Here is a 15,814-nt window from a genome sequence, read left to right as displayed (position 1 = left end):
AAGGACCAGTCACTTCCTTAGGTCAACTGAATCTTAGATCTCACAACAAAGACAACGCTTGTAGCCAGTCCTGTAATAACCTGTATTAAGATTTGTTTTAAAGGAAATGAGAGTTGTTTACAAAGTTAAAGCAGGTTAAAGCAGATGCAGACGTGTTACAGTCTTAAATTTCAAAAGGTAATAGAAGCTTCTCTAATAAGCAAGCTCTACATATTCTTTAGGACTAACCCAGGCTAAGGAGCTGGGGATCTCTTGCTTATGCCTAGAAACTTTGCCCCTCAGAGTCCAAGCAGCATACACATCAGTTCCTTCTGTAGGGGTTTTTTTAATCCCCTTCCTGCCATGTGCGCTGAGCTTCTGGGAACTCGGCTAATGGGAAGTCAAGAGCACAACAACAGTCTTTTGTCATCTTTAATATCCCATAATAGTCTGGTGTTGATGGACCTTTCCTGCCAGGCGGGGTGTAACGCACTCTGTTGGCAATCAGCACTTCACATAGGTAAAGTCTCTCTCCTGTCTGGTGATTTATAGAGCCACAGAGGCTCACAATGCAACTAGTCAGATATTAACCCAGGCAGCAACTCACAAGCATTCAGTAAAGTCTAAACACTAAACACAGTGTTATAATTCTCATCCCTGTTATAATTCTCATCCCCAATAGCTACACAGGTGAGCCAGACTGATTCCAGCTCTGCGTTTGTTCATGTTCAGTTAAGACTTAGATCTTTCAAAAGCCCCCAACACCTCATTTCCTGGTGTCACAGGCAGGATGGGCAGGGTTGGTGTCTCTAGCCTCTGTTTGCCAGAAGCTGGGAATGGGTGACAGGCGATGGATCACTTGATGACTCCCTGTTCTGTTCATTCCCTCTGAAGCACCTGGCATTGGGCACTGAGCTAGATGGACCATTGGTCTCACTCAGTGGGCTGTTCTTATGTTCACAGTCAGGAGGATCTACTCCTTTGGACTCACTGGGGAGCCACAGAAAGAAACAAGGTGTGCTGAGGCAAGGAGGCCGAGTCTCAGAGTCCCCGATGTCACTTTTGCCAAAAGCTAAAACTAGGCCCATCCCATGAAAGGGGGCACTCCCAGGACAGACTGTATAAAGGCTGGAGCATCAAATAACTTTGTAAACCCGAGAGAGCTGCCTTGGGGACAATGACAGGGAGACTCTCCCAAAGTGACTCCTTTGATTCTGCTCTTCTCTGGCCTTTGGTTCATAGAATCATAGAACTGGAAGGGAGCTTGAGAGGTCATCTAGTCCAGTGCCCTGCACTCAAGGCAGGACTAAGTATTATCTAGACGATCCCTGATGGGTGTTTGTCCAGACTGCTCTTAAAAATCCCCAATGATGGAGATTTCACAACCTCCCTAGGCCATTTATTTTGGTGCTTAACCACTCTGACAGTTAGGAAGTTTTTTCAATGTCCAACATAAACCGCCCTTTCTGCAATTTAAGCCCATTGCTTCTTGTCCTCTCCACAGAAGTTAAGAGGAACAATTCTTCTCCCTCCTCCTTTTAACAAGCTTTTATGTACTTCAAAACTGTGATCATGTCCCTTCTCAGTCTTAAAAAGAAAAGGAGTACTTGTGGCACCTTAGAGACTAACCAGTTTATTTGAGCATGAGCTTTCGTGAGCTACAGCTCACTTCATCGGATGCATAGCATATCGTGGAAACTGCAGAAGACATTATATACACACAGAGACCATGAAACAAAACTTCCTCCCACCTCACTCCCCCGCTGGCAACAGCTTATCTAAAGTGATCCTCAAGTAGAGCCATTTCCAGCACAAATCCAGGTTTTCTCACCTTTCCCCCCCCCACACACACATACAAATTCACTCTCCTGCTGGCAACAGCCCATCCCCCTTTGAAACCCCTCTTTATAATGCGCATGATAATCAAGGTGGGTCACCTCCAGCACTAATCCAGGTTTTCTCACCCCCCCCCCCCACACCCCCCTTTTCCAAAAACCACACACACAAACTCATTCTCCTGCTGGCAACAGCTCATCTTACAATGTGCACAGCAATAATCCAAGTTTAACCAGAACGTCTTGGGGGGGGGTTGTAGGAAAAAAACAAGGGGAGACAGGCTACCTTGCATAATGACTTAGCCACTCCCAGTCTCTATTCAAGCCCAAATTAATAGTATCCAATTTGCAAATGAATTCCAATTCAGCAGTTTCTCGCTGGAGTCTGGATTTGAAGTTTTTTTGCTTTAAGATAGCGACCCTCATGTCTGTGATTGCGTGACCAGAGAGATTGAAGTGTTCTCCGACTGGTTTATGAATGTTATAATTCTTGACATCTGATTTGTGTCCATTTACTCTTTTACGTAGAGACTGTCCAGTTTGACCAATGTACATGGCAGAGGGGCATTGCTGGCACATGGAAAGGGTGAGAAAACCTGGATTTGTGCTGGAAATGGCTCTACTTGAGGATCACTTTAGATAAGCTGTTGCCAGCGGGGGAGTGAGGTGGGAGGAAGTTTTGTTTCATGGTCTCTGTGTGTATATAATGTCTTCTGCAGTTTCCACGATATGCTATGCATCCGATGAAGTGAGCTGTAGCTCACGAAAGCTCATGCTCAAATAAACTGGTTAGTCTCTAAGGTGCCACAAGTACTCCTTTTCTTTTTACGAATACAGACTAACACGGCTGTTACTCTGAAACCTTCTCAGTCTTGTCTTCTACAGACCAAAAAACCCCCAATTTTTTCAATCTGCCCTCATAGGTCATGTTTTCTAGACCTTTAATCATTTTTGTTGCTCTTCTCTGCACTTTCTCCAATTTTTCCGCATCTTTCCTGAAATGTGGCACCCAGAACAGGACAGAGTACTCCAGTTAAGGCATAATCAGTGCAGAGTAGAGAGGAAGGATTACTTCACGTGTCTTGCTTACAATACTCCTGCTAATACATTCCAGAATGTTGTTTGCTTTTTTTTGGAACAGTGTTACACTGTTGACTCATATTTAGCTCCACTATGATCCCCAGATTCCTTTCCTCAGTACTCCTTCCTAGGCCGTCATTTCTCATTTTGAATGTGTGCAACTGATTGTTCCTTCCTAAGTGGAATACTTTGCATTTGTCCTTATTGATTTTCATCCAGTTGACTTCAGACCATATCTCCAGTTTGTCCAGATCAATTTGAATTTTAATCCTATCCGCCAAAACACTTTCAACCCCTCCCACCTTGGTAATGCCCACAAACTTGATAAGTGTAACAGAGACTCTGTAACTGGGAGGATTTCACCATGTCTCAGAGGGTTACACCCTTGTGGTATGTGGCTACGCTTCTACTGGAATAAGGTCACTCTGTGCTTCACAGTGTGGCAGAACCTAGAAATGTCCATTAGCAGGGACAAATCCTGGGGGGAATTGTCTTGTGGAATAGACAAAACCCCTGTCTGAATTCTGTCACATTACCCTTCTCACCCTGGCAGGCTACAGAATAACATCCAGGTTTCACTGCAGATCATCCCATCCTCCCAGGGGGAAGGAAATAGCTCCAGTGGAGCTGGCTCAGTTAAGGGATTATCAGGGAGCTGGTGGTGGGTTCTGCTTGGAGGGAGGGGAGCAGTACAGGCATAGGAGGGTGGGAGCTGCTAGAGGTAGTGGGAGGCAGGAAATATCTAGGGTGGAGAAAGGGAGGGGACAGGATGTGACAAACTTGCTAAGACTTGTGTAATCTAGGGTGTGATGAGTTGTCATCCCTGGGGTGCAGTCTGGGGGGCTTCTGGGAACTGCTGTGCCCTCTAACCCTCAAGCTGGGCTGGCCCTTCTCATACTGCTTTGCTGCAGATTCAGCCATCCTCTCCAGGGCCTGTTATCACCCAACACGACAGCAGGTGGCAGCATACACCCAATTAAGCTACCTGAGTGCTTTACCTAACCCACTCAAGAACTGATAAAAGACATCAGCCAATTTCCCAGCTCCCCAGCCTTGCACACCTGCTGTAGTATAAATCCAGAATTATACCATCTTATCGTGCAAAGGGATGTGTATAATGTAAGCTCATTAATATAGTTCGCCTTGGCCGCGATATGGGAAAGGTATGCACAACAAGCTTGTGCTAACCCAGCCTAAGATAGTAGATGGATAGAATTTGAATGAGCAATTTCTCATCCTGACTGATGATACAAGCAGTCCATCAAGTTTACATACAGAAACTAGAAATCCCTTGACCCTGGGACCAGCACTTCTCCCAGTTCAGTCTTTGTTCCTCAGGTGTTTCCCAGAGTTCTCTTGTGGGGAATGAGGCCAAGAGATGATGTCACACCCCACCTTATGTAGCTTTTCCATAAGATGGGAATTCTTTTTTCCCCAAACTCTGTTTCTAGTCCAGTGTGTAGAAAACTACTGGGACCAAAATGCAGTTCCATGTCATGTGGTCCATAACGTCAGATACAAACATGATCCATGCACACAAATAGGATAATCACATTCAGCAAATTATAACTTTTCCAAAGACACCGCACGTGACCCATCTTGCACAAAATGCATCATCATGATGTCCTAATCATTTTATAATCTTACCGCTATGCTGAATGTGGGTGTAGTGTCAGGCAGGGCCTAATTTCAAGGCAGAGGAGTTGGGAATGGAACATCCCTTCTTTATGGAACAGGAAATAATCCCCCAGCCAGGGCTGGGAAAACTTCCCAGACTCCCAGTGCTGGAGCCTGAATCTACTTGAGACTTCCTTAGTTACCACCCCCCCCCCCCAATCTTTGTGGCAACTGCAAACTTTATCAGTGACTATTTTATCTTCTCTTCTAGGTCATGAATAAGAATGTTAAATAGCACAGAGCCAAGAACCAATCCTTGTGGGAACCCCCTAGAAAGAAATCCACTCGACCATGGTTCCCCATTTACAATCACAGTTTTTAATGGATGCCGTGTGTATTTTGTATCTTTCTAGTTTTCTAGTCAGCAGATTGTGCTGAACCAAGTCATATGCCTTACACAAGGGAGTACGTTACATCAATACTGTTAGCTGCAACCAAACTTTTGATCTCATCCAATAAGGAAATCGTTAGTTTGATAGGATCTATTGTGTCTAAACCTTTGTTCATGAGTACTAATTATATTACCCTCCTTTAATTCTTTATTAATGAAATCCAGTATCGGCTGCTCCATTCTCTTGCCCAGTATCGATGTCAGACTCTTGGATACAAGTTATCTGGACTGGCTGATTTATACATGTCTAACTTTAATAGCTGCTGTTTAACGGCCTTGTGAGTTACTGATGGAATGGAAAGAGTGTCGTCGTCAAGATCTTATGATATGAGTACCTCATCTGTTTTTCTCCAAATCCAGGAGAGAGATATTTATTGAACACTTTTACCTCTTCTGCATTATTTTTGATAATTCTGCCATTTCCCTCTAGTAATTTACCACTACCATTGTTAGGATTAATTTTGTACTTAATATACATGTAAAACTACCTTCTTATTTTCATTGCTTGGTCATTGATTTCGGATAGTTTTCCTTACTAATTTTCTACAATTCTGATCTTCTTATATTCTTTTACTCTTGACTTCCTCTTTCTTTCATATATTTTATTTGGAGAGTGTTGGGATTCCTACCAGGGAGCCACCAGCAGGGCCCAGAGACAGCCCCATCTCCTCTATCAAGCTCTGGCTAGTAGATATGTGATAGATGTGAAGACCCTGCCTCCGTCTGTCAGTTGGGAGGCACAAAGGTTCTCTCTTTCTACCCTCTGATGCCTCCTGGCTGCTCTAAGCAAGGTTGGGGTGGGACTCTGTTAATATGTGCCTCCTGGACCTTCCATTTACCTGGTGCTGCTGTTCTGTGAATAGTGGGGTTGTGACTGGGGCAGCAGGTCCTGAGTGTTGGGCTCTTACTCTTGCAGGGGCAGGTGACCTTCAAGGAGGTGGCTCTATATTTCACCAGGGAACAGGGGGCTCTACTGGACCCAACTGAGAGATCCCTCGACAGGGATGTCATGCAGAACTATGAGACGGTGGTCTTGCTGGGTAAGGAGTCCTGTCCCCTCGGTTAGTAGAAGCTGTGGGGTCTCTAAAGAACCTGAGTAGTAATAACCTTATACGTTTATTCATCACACAAGTTTTGACAAGTTTCTTTGACCCCCCTTTTTTTGCCTTGTCTCCCACACACTAGTATAATTTTTGGACATGTGCTTTTTTGGTGCCATCAGTCATTTTAAAATTGCATTTAATGTATCCTTATTGGATACATTAATATCTACATTCATAACTAGCTTTCATGCCTTTTCCTCATTTTAAGAGGAAAATATGCCCCCTGTAGAATTCTAAATTAAGTAAATAGGTGTATGACTCATGCATGGCTTGTGTGACCATCAGATGAGCTCCTCTTTTGTTAGGACAGCGTATAATGTTGTCATTCAGGACCGCATGTGTGAAGGAGTACAGAGCCATGGGAGTGAAGGAGATGCGGGGGGGGGGAGTAGGTAATTCTGGAGTACCAGAACAGGGTGTGTGCATGGTTAGAGCTAAGAAGCAGCAGGGAGGGATGAGGTAGTGAGAGATGAGGAGAGAACACAAGAAGCTCCCAAGGTGCTGGGAGCTGGGGATGGCTGGGAATAAGGGGATTGGAGTGTGGATGAAGGGCACCTAGGAAGTGGGCTGGGTGGGTCAGTGGAAGGGAGGAGAGGTTTCGGGATCTGGAGCTGTGGGGGATCCAGACCTTTAACCCCGAATCCCCACCCAAGTCTTGTTGCTTTAGAGCCTCCACTCCAGTTTTATTTCTGTTCATTTTCACTTCATTATACATTTTCTCCCCAAATATTATTTTATCTCTTGACCTCCCTCTCCCACTCATTACTCCCTCCCCATTTTACCTCCCCATCTCTATGCACAGGGACCCAGGCACAAATGGGCACTTTGTTGATGATGTCACGGTGATAGTTTAGGCTGGGAAATTTTTACACCTATAAGATTACGTATTTGGGTACAACTTGCCTTTGTCCATGGCTACTCAAAGTTAATTGAGAAAATGAAATTTGGTGAAACACACAGAAACTTGACTTTGAATTGATATCATAGGCAAGGATCAATACACATAGCAATTAAACTAAGATAAGTATAGTAAAGAGGGTCCTGCACTGTGCGTACTTACAAGTTATGGACACCATTGGAAACAAAGATCAAGGGGCAAGGGAGACCATCAGAAGGGAGGCCCTGCTTCAGTTTTCACTGTCTCAGGGACCTGACAAAATGGAAAAAATGGTAACTGGGAGAGGGAATTTATCCACTTCCTTAAGGTAATGGAATGACTATATACCATATCTGCTCCTTTACTCTGATTGCAATAATGTCAATAGCTGCCCCAACTGATATGTGGCCTTTGGGAGTCCATAATTAAGCATCAAGCATCAGGGCTGTCCCTGGCCATTTTGGTGCCCTACGCAGCCCCCTCACAGGGCAGGGGGTGGTGGTGCTGGACCAGGACTCCATAGGAGGGCAGAAGGAGCCTTGGGGGACAGGTGGGAAATGCCCTGCAGCAGGAGCCAGCAGTGCGGAGTGGGTTGGGGCTGTGTCACTCCACTTCCTGCCACCCGGTGAGTACAGGGTAGGTCCAAGCCCGCAGTCATGGGGCGGTGGGAAGTGGAGTGACCTGGCCCCAGCCCGCACCGCTCTGCTCCCCTGGCTCCCAGCCAAAGGGTAGGGGGAACCACCCCCAAGCACTCACCAGCGGCATGGAGTGGGCTAGGGTTGGGTTGCTCCACTTAGCTCCGCTTGGTGAGTGCAGAGCACCCAACCCCTACTGCAGTCCTCAGGAGAAGGGGTGGAGTGGGGATGGAGAAGGTGAAAAGCAAGGGCGGGGGCTCTGGGGAAGGGGTGGAGTAGGGGTCAATAGGAGTGAGAGTGTGGAGAGTCTTGTCCCCCCTCTCCCCATCTGCAGCAGCCACAAGCTGTCTTCCCTCCAGGCTCCTTGGATCTTTGAGCCTGGCCCTCCTGAGGTTGCATGGCCCAGTTCTTGTTTCTTACGTTCTCCTTTTCTGGAAGAATTAGAGGCTGTTGCTCCCAAAATTTTGTGTTTAATTCCCCAGCCTACTCCACATACTCTCCCTCCCATTACACCTGAGTCAGTAGATTTCCTAATTCCTCAAAATGTGCTTTTGCGATGTCACAGTTCTGGGGTAGCTAAGCCTTTGACCTGCCTCCATGATCTGCTCAAGGAATGCCCTCCTTCCTTTTCTTTTTGCGACTACCCTAATTAACTTCCACCTCGCAAAATTAATTATACAGCAGACAGAAACAATTAGCGAACCAGGCAGATTAACAATAGAAAAGTGGGGGCCATAAAAATAAAACATAAAGAAATGACGGTTTCACAACCATTGATAATGAAGTGATTTCTTGCCAGACAGGATGCTATCATGCTAAGTTTTCTTTAACCATCTTAAGATCCATTTCTTTATCTGGTGGTGATGGGCACTATCCGGACAGGATCATCTTCGTAACAGCCCAATACCATCTTATTTCAATGTGACTGGTTTGGGATGTGACAATGTGACCATACACGTCCACGCTTATGGCTGCCCCTACTGCTAAGCCAAAGGCCTTAGCCTAAGAACAAGGCCTCAGACTATCCTAGTGAGAGAAGGCCCATAAACAGGGTGACTGTGATTTTGATTCTTTGTTTTTATACCCCTGTAAGTAGCTAAGTGATAAAAATACACCTAAGTTCTTAAAGTATAGGCTTTACAGGCAGGCCTGAATATCTGTATTCTAACAGTGGGTTCTACCCCTTCCTCCTCCTGTGTCTGTCTTGTCTATTTAGATTGTAAATTCTTCAGGGCATGGGCCATCTACTATTCTCGGTTTGTACTTTGCCTAGCACAATGGGGACCCACTGTTAGTTGCTCCTTAGGCACTAAGGTAATGAATATGATTTATAATAATAACTCTCCTGCCACTTTGAGCCAAGAAAGCTGGACTTGGGATTTTACTGCTTAAAAACTAGCTTGGGTTAAAACCATGGTATATTCTTTGTAACAAGTATCACACAAATTCCATTGACCTCCCTTGTTTTCTTTGCCTTGGGTAGGGTTTCCAGTTTCCAAACCTGATGTGATCTTGCAGCTGGAAGGAGGGGAAGAGCTGTGGGTCCCAGACCTCCAGGGCTCTGAGAAAGAAGTGCTCCCGAGAGCTTCCTGCACAGGTGAGGAATTGGTTAAACCAACTCAAAAACTGTTTAGGAATGCAGGAAATATTTGGGATGCCCTACAAAGACCTTGTGAGCTTTCCAAGTTCAGGATTGTTCCCTGCAGATGTGGAATCATTAGGCAGATGTCACTCATGGCTTCTCACCTATTCTGACTGACAACTGGCAGCAGGTCCCTCCCCAATCTCGCTTTCCCCTGAGTGTTCTGGGGAGATGTGGACCCAGAACTGATCCCATCATTTCTCTCCTCTGAGGAAGGGTTTGGGGAAAATCAGCTCCTGATAGGTTTGATCTCTCCCGCACACATTTTGGCTTGTTCATCCCTTTTTCCATTCCTCTGTCTGAGATTTCCTTTCTTTCTGGCGCAGGGACTGACCTGTGTCTGGATTCTCTCTGTCTTCCATCAGGTGACAAGATGGTGAGTGAGAATGAGAAGGAGACACCCCAGCAGGAAGATGCTGAGCAAGTAGAACCACATGGAACGTTATCAGGAGGATCCAAAGGGAATGATTCCAGGAGTTGTGCACTCCCAGAAAAAGCAAAAGCCTGTGAGACTGAGCAGATGCCAGAGGAAAACTTGAGTAGCCACTCAGACCTTATTACACGTGAGAGAATCAACTTGGAAGAGACACGCTACACATGCCATGAGTGTGGGAAAAGCTTCAGTGGGACCTCTGACCTACTCAAACATCAGAAACTTCACAGTGGAGAGAGACCATTCATGTGCTCTGAGTGCGGAAAGAGCTTCAATAGGAGCTCTTCCCTTATCACTCACTGGAGAATCCACACGGGTGAGAAACCTTATGGATGCTCTGAGTGTGGGAAATGCTTCAATTGGAGCTCACATGTAATCAGACATCGGAGAATCCACACAGGGGAGAAACCTTACGGATGCTCTGAGTGTGGGAAACGCTTCAATCGGAGCTCAAACCTCATCAGACATCGGCAAATCCACACAGGGGAGACGCTCTACACATGCTCGGAGTGCGGGAAAAGCTTCAATCAGAGCTCATCCCTGATCACACATCAGAGAATCCACACAGGAGAGATGCCCTACACCTGCTCGGAGTGCGGGAAAAGCTTCAATCAGAGCTCAAACCTTATCCGACATCAGAGAATCCACACAGGAGAGACGCCCTACACATGCTCTGAGTGCGGGAAAAGCTTCAATGATAGCTCAGCCCTTACCACACATCAAAGAATCCACACGGGTGAGAAACCCTATGCATGCTCTGAGTGTGGGAAACGCTTCAATCTTAGCTCAACCCTTATCAGACATCAGCAAATCCACACCGGAGAGACGCCCTACACATGCTCTGACTGTGGGAAAAGCTTTAGTCAGCACTCACACCTTATCATACATCGCAGAATCCACACAGGAGAGAAACCCTACACTTGCTCTGAGTGCGGGAAACGCTTCAGTGATAGCTCAGCCCTTACCACACATCAGAGAATCCACACGGGTGAGAAACCTTATGGATGCTCTGAGTGTGGGAAAAACTTCAATCAGAGCTCAACCCTTATTAAACATCAGAAAATCCACATGAGAGAGAACTGTAATAAATGCCTTGACTAGGGCTGGCCATAGATTTTTTTTTTTTTTGATTTTTTTTAAATAGTGATTTTTTGCACCATCTTCACTGTGGTTTCTCAGCTCCACCAGATGACTTGCCTGCTTCTGCCTTTGCAGCTCACCCTTCTTTGGGGTCAGTCCTGTGATCTTTTCTGTCGACTCCTTTCCTTTTGAATCATAGGAGTGTGTGTCCCTCCCGCCAGGAATGTTCATCATCTCCAGGTGGGAGAGAGAGGTTTGATCCCAACAAGCTACACTGAGGCAACAAAGTACCCGTGCCTTACATCCACTAGGGCTGTACATGGCATTGGCTGCTCAAGTGAGTGATCTTGGTGTGAAAAGACAATTATAGTGGTAGTGCAGATGCAGCTCAGGTGCCGTGGTTGTCAGTGGCTTTCCCCTTGACCTGACCTAAACTCCATCACTTTTCGTAGTCTAAACAAACCCTGAGCATCATGGTTATACTGTTCCCCCATTTCAAAGCAATTGTTAGTCATCAAGTTCCCACTTCGGGAACAAATTGTTTCATTCCCAGTTGCTCTGATGTTAATTCAGGTTGTGCTGGAGAGCAGATATCTTTACTACCATTTTCCTCACTTAAAATATATTGAACTATAACAAAGGGCAGGGATAAGGAAAAATGTCATTTCATGCTCTGTAACAACAGAAGAACATAGGTTAAGGTGGAGGGATTCCCTTATTCCCCATCACCATCCCAGTCGTCCTGCTGTTGAATTGGTTAGGTCAGTATTTTGTCTAAAGGGCTGGGAAGAGGATTCCCTAGTAAATGACTTGTAACTAAGCAAAATACCCATCCATTTGGCTCCCAAAGCAGTTGTGGCCCAGGCCCGCAGGAGGTTGCTCCTGAAGATATCTCCTTCCTAATCAGGTGCATGTTGCCTATTATTTGGGAAATGCAATCCCTATCTAGGTAGAGATGGGAAAAATGGAAGTGACATTGCTGTTCAGCTCACCCCTGGGAGATGCTGCAAACGTGTAGAAAATGAAATCCATGTGGAATGGGATATACCTGCAGAAAGACACCTATTGTTAATAGATACCTGACATTTGGTGTCTTACAGGGATTCTAAGCAGCACCTGTATTTAGCCCCTAATTTAAATCTGTGCCACCAGATTAAAGAAATAAAAGGGCATATTTGGGGGAGTTATACCTCACTATCACTACTGATATGTTGTGTGCTAGGTGAAGAATTCTACTCCACAGAAGTGTAAAATTACTCCAAGGAAGGTCAAAGATATGACAAGAACTCAGGTAGAAATTGCAGGTACTAGGGGTTGATTTTCACCCCAGAGATGGACGCTATGGTGACCTCTGGCCCAGGCAAACTATTTTTAGAACGCTGCTACCTAGTTAAGTGGCACTGATCACACTCCTAAAGGATGCCATGATTACATTGGGCACAACTGTCTTTTACCATTTGGATCCAAAGTTTCATGAAGCATAGAGAGACTCTTAGAATCATAGAAGATTTGGGTTGGAAGAGACCTCAAGAGATCATCTGGTCCAACCCCCTGCTTAAAGCAGGCCCAACACCAACTAAATCATCTCAGCCAGGGCTTTGTCAAGCTAGGCCTTAAAAACCTCTCAGAATGGAGATTCCACCACCTCCCTAGGGAACCCATTCCAGTGCTTCACCACCCTCCTAGTGAAACAGTGTTTGCTAATATCCAACCCAGACCTCCCCCTCTGCAACTTGAGACCACTGGTCCTCAGTGGTAGCATATGACAGAACAAGAACATCCAAGCACCGTCCTCTCCGGAACACCCCTTCAAGTAGTTGCTATCAAATCCCCCCTCATTCTTCTGCAGACTAAATAAGCCCAGTTCCCTCAGCCACTCCTCATAAGTCAGGTGCCCCAGCCCCCTGATCATTTTTGTTGCCCTCTGCTGGACTCTCTCCAATTTGTCCACATCCTTTCTGTAGTGGGGGACCCAAAACTGGACGCAATACTCTCGATGTGGCTTCACCAGTGCCGAATAGAGGGGAATAATCGCTTCCCTCAGTCTGCTGGCAGTGGTCCTACTAATGCAGCCCAATATGCTATTAGTCTTCTTGGAAACAAGGGCACACTGCTGACTCATATCCAGCTTCTGATCCACTATATTCCCTAAGGTCATTTTCTGCAGAACTGCTACTTAACCAGTCGGTTCCCAGCCTGTAGCTGTTCATGGGATTCTTCCGTCCGAAATGCAGGACTCTGCACTTACAATCATATAATAGCAGGGTTGGAAGGGACCTCAGGAGGTCATCTAGTCCAACCCCCTCCTCAAAGCAGGACCAATCCCCAATTTTTGCCCAAGATTGCTAAACGGCCCCCTCAAGGATTGAACTCACAACCCTGGGTTTAGCAGGCTAATGCTCAAACCACTGTGCTATACCTCCCCCTCCCCATACTTGACCTCGTAGAATTTAATCAGATTTCTTTTGGCTCAATCTTCCAATTTGTCTAGGTCATTCTGGACCCTGTCGTTACCCTCCAGCATATCTCCCTATTTCCCCCAGTTTAGTGTCATCTGCGAACTTGCTGAGGGTCTAATCTATCCCATCATCCAGATCATTAATAAAGATGTTGAACAAAACCAGCCTCAGGACCGACTTCTGGGGCACTCCTGTCTGCCAGCTAGACTTGAGCCATTCATCCTTACCCACTGAGCCCGACAATATAGCCAGCTTACTATCCACTTTATAGTCCATTCATCCAATCCAAACTTTTTTAACTTGCTGGCAAGAATACTGTGAGAGACGGTACCAAAACCTTTGCTAAAGTCAAGATATATCACATCCACTTCTTTCCCCATATCTACAGAGCCAGTTATCGCCTCTTAGAAGGCAATAGGTTGGTCAGGCATGACTTGCCATTGGTGAATCCATGTTGACTTTTCCTGATTAAAATTTTGATAAATTTTAAAATAAATCTTCTGTTAAGAGGAAAATTACTTGAGCAAAGATGTGGAACCAACCAATTCTTTTTATAGGTGTTGAGGCTCTGTTCCTTTTGAGTACAGCTATTTAACCCTCAGGCCTGGCTTTGGAAACCTACTCAGAACTGGCCTTGTGTTTCTTTCATTGTTGATATCTTTGGGGTTCACATCCACAGTACATGTGATTCACAGCAACAGATACTTTGAGAAACCTGCTGGGTGAAGCAGGCCTTTTCCAAACTGACGTTGGCCCAAAGTCTGCCTCAGTTCAGCTGGACTGGAACACGTCTGTATCAAAGGAGTGGTTCACACCTGATTTGTCCAGAGACCTTGGGGGAAGGGCTGTTAAGATAGGATAAGTAGGAATTGACCACAATAAAGTTAAAGGTAAGGGTGACAGACCTTCACCTTGTAGGTCAACAAGCCTGTTCTGTTCATTCCCTCTGACACACCTGGCACGAGTCATTCTCAGACAGCACACTGGTCTAGATGGACCATTGGTCTGACCCGGTATGACCAGTCTTGCGTTCTTATGTAAGCCATCTATGGCCTTGTATACACTGGCAAGTTTCTGCACAGGAAAGGAGCTTTCTGTGGTGTGACTTCTGAGGTGTACACACCGCCAAGCCACTTAGTGCATAGAAACTGCGCAGCACTGTAAAAAAGCCACCCCGACGAGAGGTGTAGAGCTTCCTGCGCTGGGGCTACAGCGACACGGTGCCGGTGCAGACACCCTGGTTGATTACAGCGCTGCTATTGGCCGTAGGGAGGGGTCCCACAATCCCTGTTCTCGCCTCTCTGGTCATCTGTTTGAACTCTACTGCACCGCCATCAGTGACCAACTGTGAACCCCACCCCTGAAATTCCTTGGGAAATTTGAAAGTCCCCTTCCGTTTGCTTGGTGATGCATGCAGTGGCCTCAGTGCATCTTTCCAGGTCACCAGGCCTGCTCCACACCCCAGGCTGTCCCCGGCTTGGAGCAATGATGAGCTGCTGAACCTCATCGGCATTTGGGGAGAGGAGGCTGTCCAGTCCCAGCTGCGCTCCAGCCATAGGAATTATGATACCTATGGATAGATTTCACAATGCATCAGAGAAAGGGGCCATGACCGGGACACACTGCAGGCCAAAGTGAAGGAGCTGTGAAATGCCTACCACAAGGAGCAGGAGGCAAACCACCACTCCAGTGATGCACTCATGAGCTGCTGGTACTACAAAGAGTTACATGCGATACTCAGTTGTGACCTCACCTCCACTGCGAAGGCGACTCTGGATACTTCAGTGGCTTGTGTGTCAGTTGAGAGTGGACTGAGCCAAAAGGAGGAAATCTTGGATGAGGCTGTGGAGGCCGAGCAGGATCCAGAGGCAGAGGAGGACTCAGAGGCCAGAGATTCATGCAGCCAGGAGTTCTTCTCTGCCCCAGAGGAGACAAGCCAGTCACAGCTGTCGGAGCTTGGCAAAGCGCAAACAGGAGAGGAGGCCCCTGGTAAATGGCTTTGATTTGGGGAATTGCTGAAGCGAGTTGTTGGGGGCAACAGGGTTGCAGATAGCAGGCCTGTGTCTGTATGATGTGTGTACCACCACGTGCCCGTCTGAGCAGCAGAACAGGGTGTTGATTGACTCCCTCACTTCCGCTTTGTTTCTTGCCCCATTAAGGGTAATTTTCCTGCGCCACTCTGCTGTCACGGGGAGACCATTGCTGGGAGACCATTGCTGCACACAGGCAAGCCACATACAGGCCACGTGCCCAGTGTACAGTATGGTCCTGGAACAGTGATTTCCACTGCCCCTGCTGTTACCATTTTGGGGGTCTTGTGGCTCATGTGTGCTTGCTTGGGGTCAGCCAGTTAGTGATAGGTATGTGAATCGTGGCTGTGTTTTAAATCACTGAATCAGTGATCTGTGTGTTGCAAACAATACTGCTTCTGTAAAATGTTGCATTTTAGCTTCACAGATAAGACCTTGAGAGCCCAGCCTCCTTCTTATTACCAGCTGAACGGCTACACAGATTTAGAAAGCAGCCCTGAAGAACTAAAGAGAACTTTCTGCATGATGTCATGATGCACTCCGCAGCCGAAAAACAAGAGTTGAAGGAGTGGCCGAACAGCAAGAAAAGGGAC

At 46.4% G+C, this 15,814-nt stretch overlaps 2 protein-coding genes and 1 long non-coding RNA gene across 12 annotated transcripts in view; 1 reads left to right on the top strand and 2 right to left on the bottom strand.

Moving 5' to 3' along the window:
* LOC102934530 (zinc finger protein OZF) overlaps nucleotides 1-15,814 on the top strand; it is a 1,287,564-nt gene that overhangs the window by 787,571 nt on the left and 484,179 nt on the right. For 3 of the 8 annotated variants that reach the window (XM_043537265.1, XM_043537272.1, XM_043537287.1), the window contains one exon: nucleotides 9,061-9,174. The exons of 4 other annotated variants lie outside the window; for them this stretch is intronic. In XM_043537265.1, the coding sequence (XP_043393200.1) occupies nucleotides 9,061-9,174 (114 nt within the window). Of the gene's footprint in view, nucleotides 1-5,878; nucleotides 6,003-9,060; nucleotides 9,175-15,814 lie in introns of all 8 variants that reach the window. One more of the 8 variants, XM_043537255.1, reaches the window with a different exon arrangement.
* LOC102930400 (zinc finger protein 501) overlaps nucleotides 1-15,814 on the bottom strand; it is a 1,110,025-nt gene that overhangs the window by 759,688 nt on the left and 334,523 nt on the right. The gene's annotated exons all lie outside the window — the stretch shown is intronic.
* Nucleotides 1-15,814, bottom strand: part of LOC122463960 — a 45,786-nt gene that overhangs the window by 23,201 nt on the left and 6,771 nt on the right. Inside the window, exon 2 of the long non-coding RNA XR_006287759.1 lies at nucleotides 7,126-7,215. This is a non-coding gene — a long non-coding RNA (uncharacterized LOC122463960). The remainder of the gene's footprint in view (nucleotides 1-7,125; nucleotides 7,216-15,814) is intronic.

Source organism: Chelonia mydas, chromosome 28, assembly GCF_015237465.2.
Source record: "Chelonia mydas isolate rCheMyd1 chromosome 28, rCheMyd1.pri.v2, whole genome shotgun sequence".
Lineage (NCBI taxonomy): Eukaryota > Metazoa > Chordata > Testudines > Cheloniidae > Chelonia > Chelonia mydas.
Note: the sequence above shows the minus strand (reverse complement) of the source record. Positions and strands in the feature narration are given on the sequence as shown.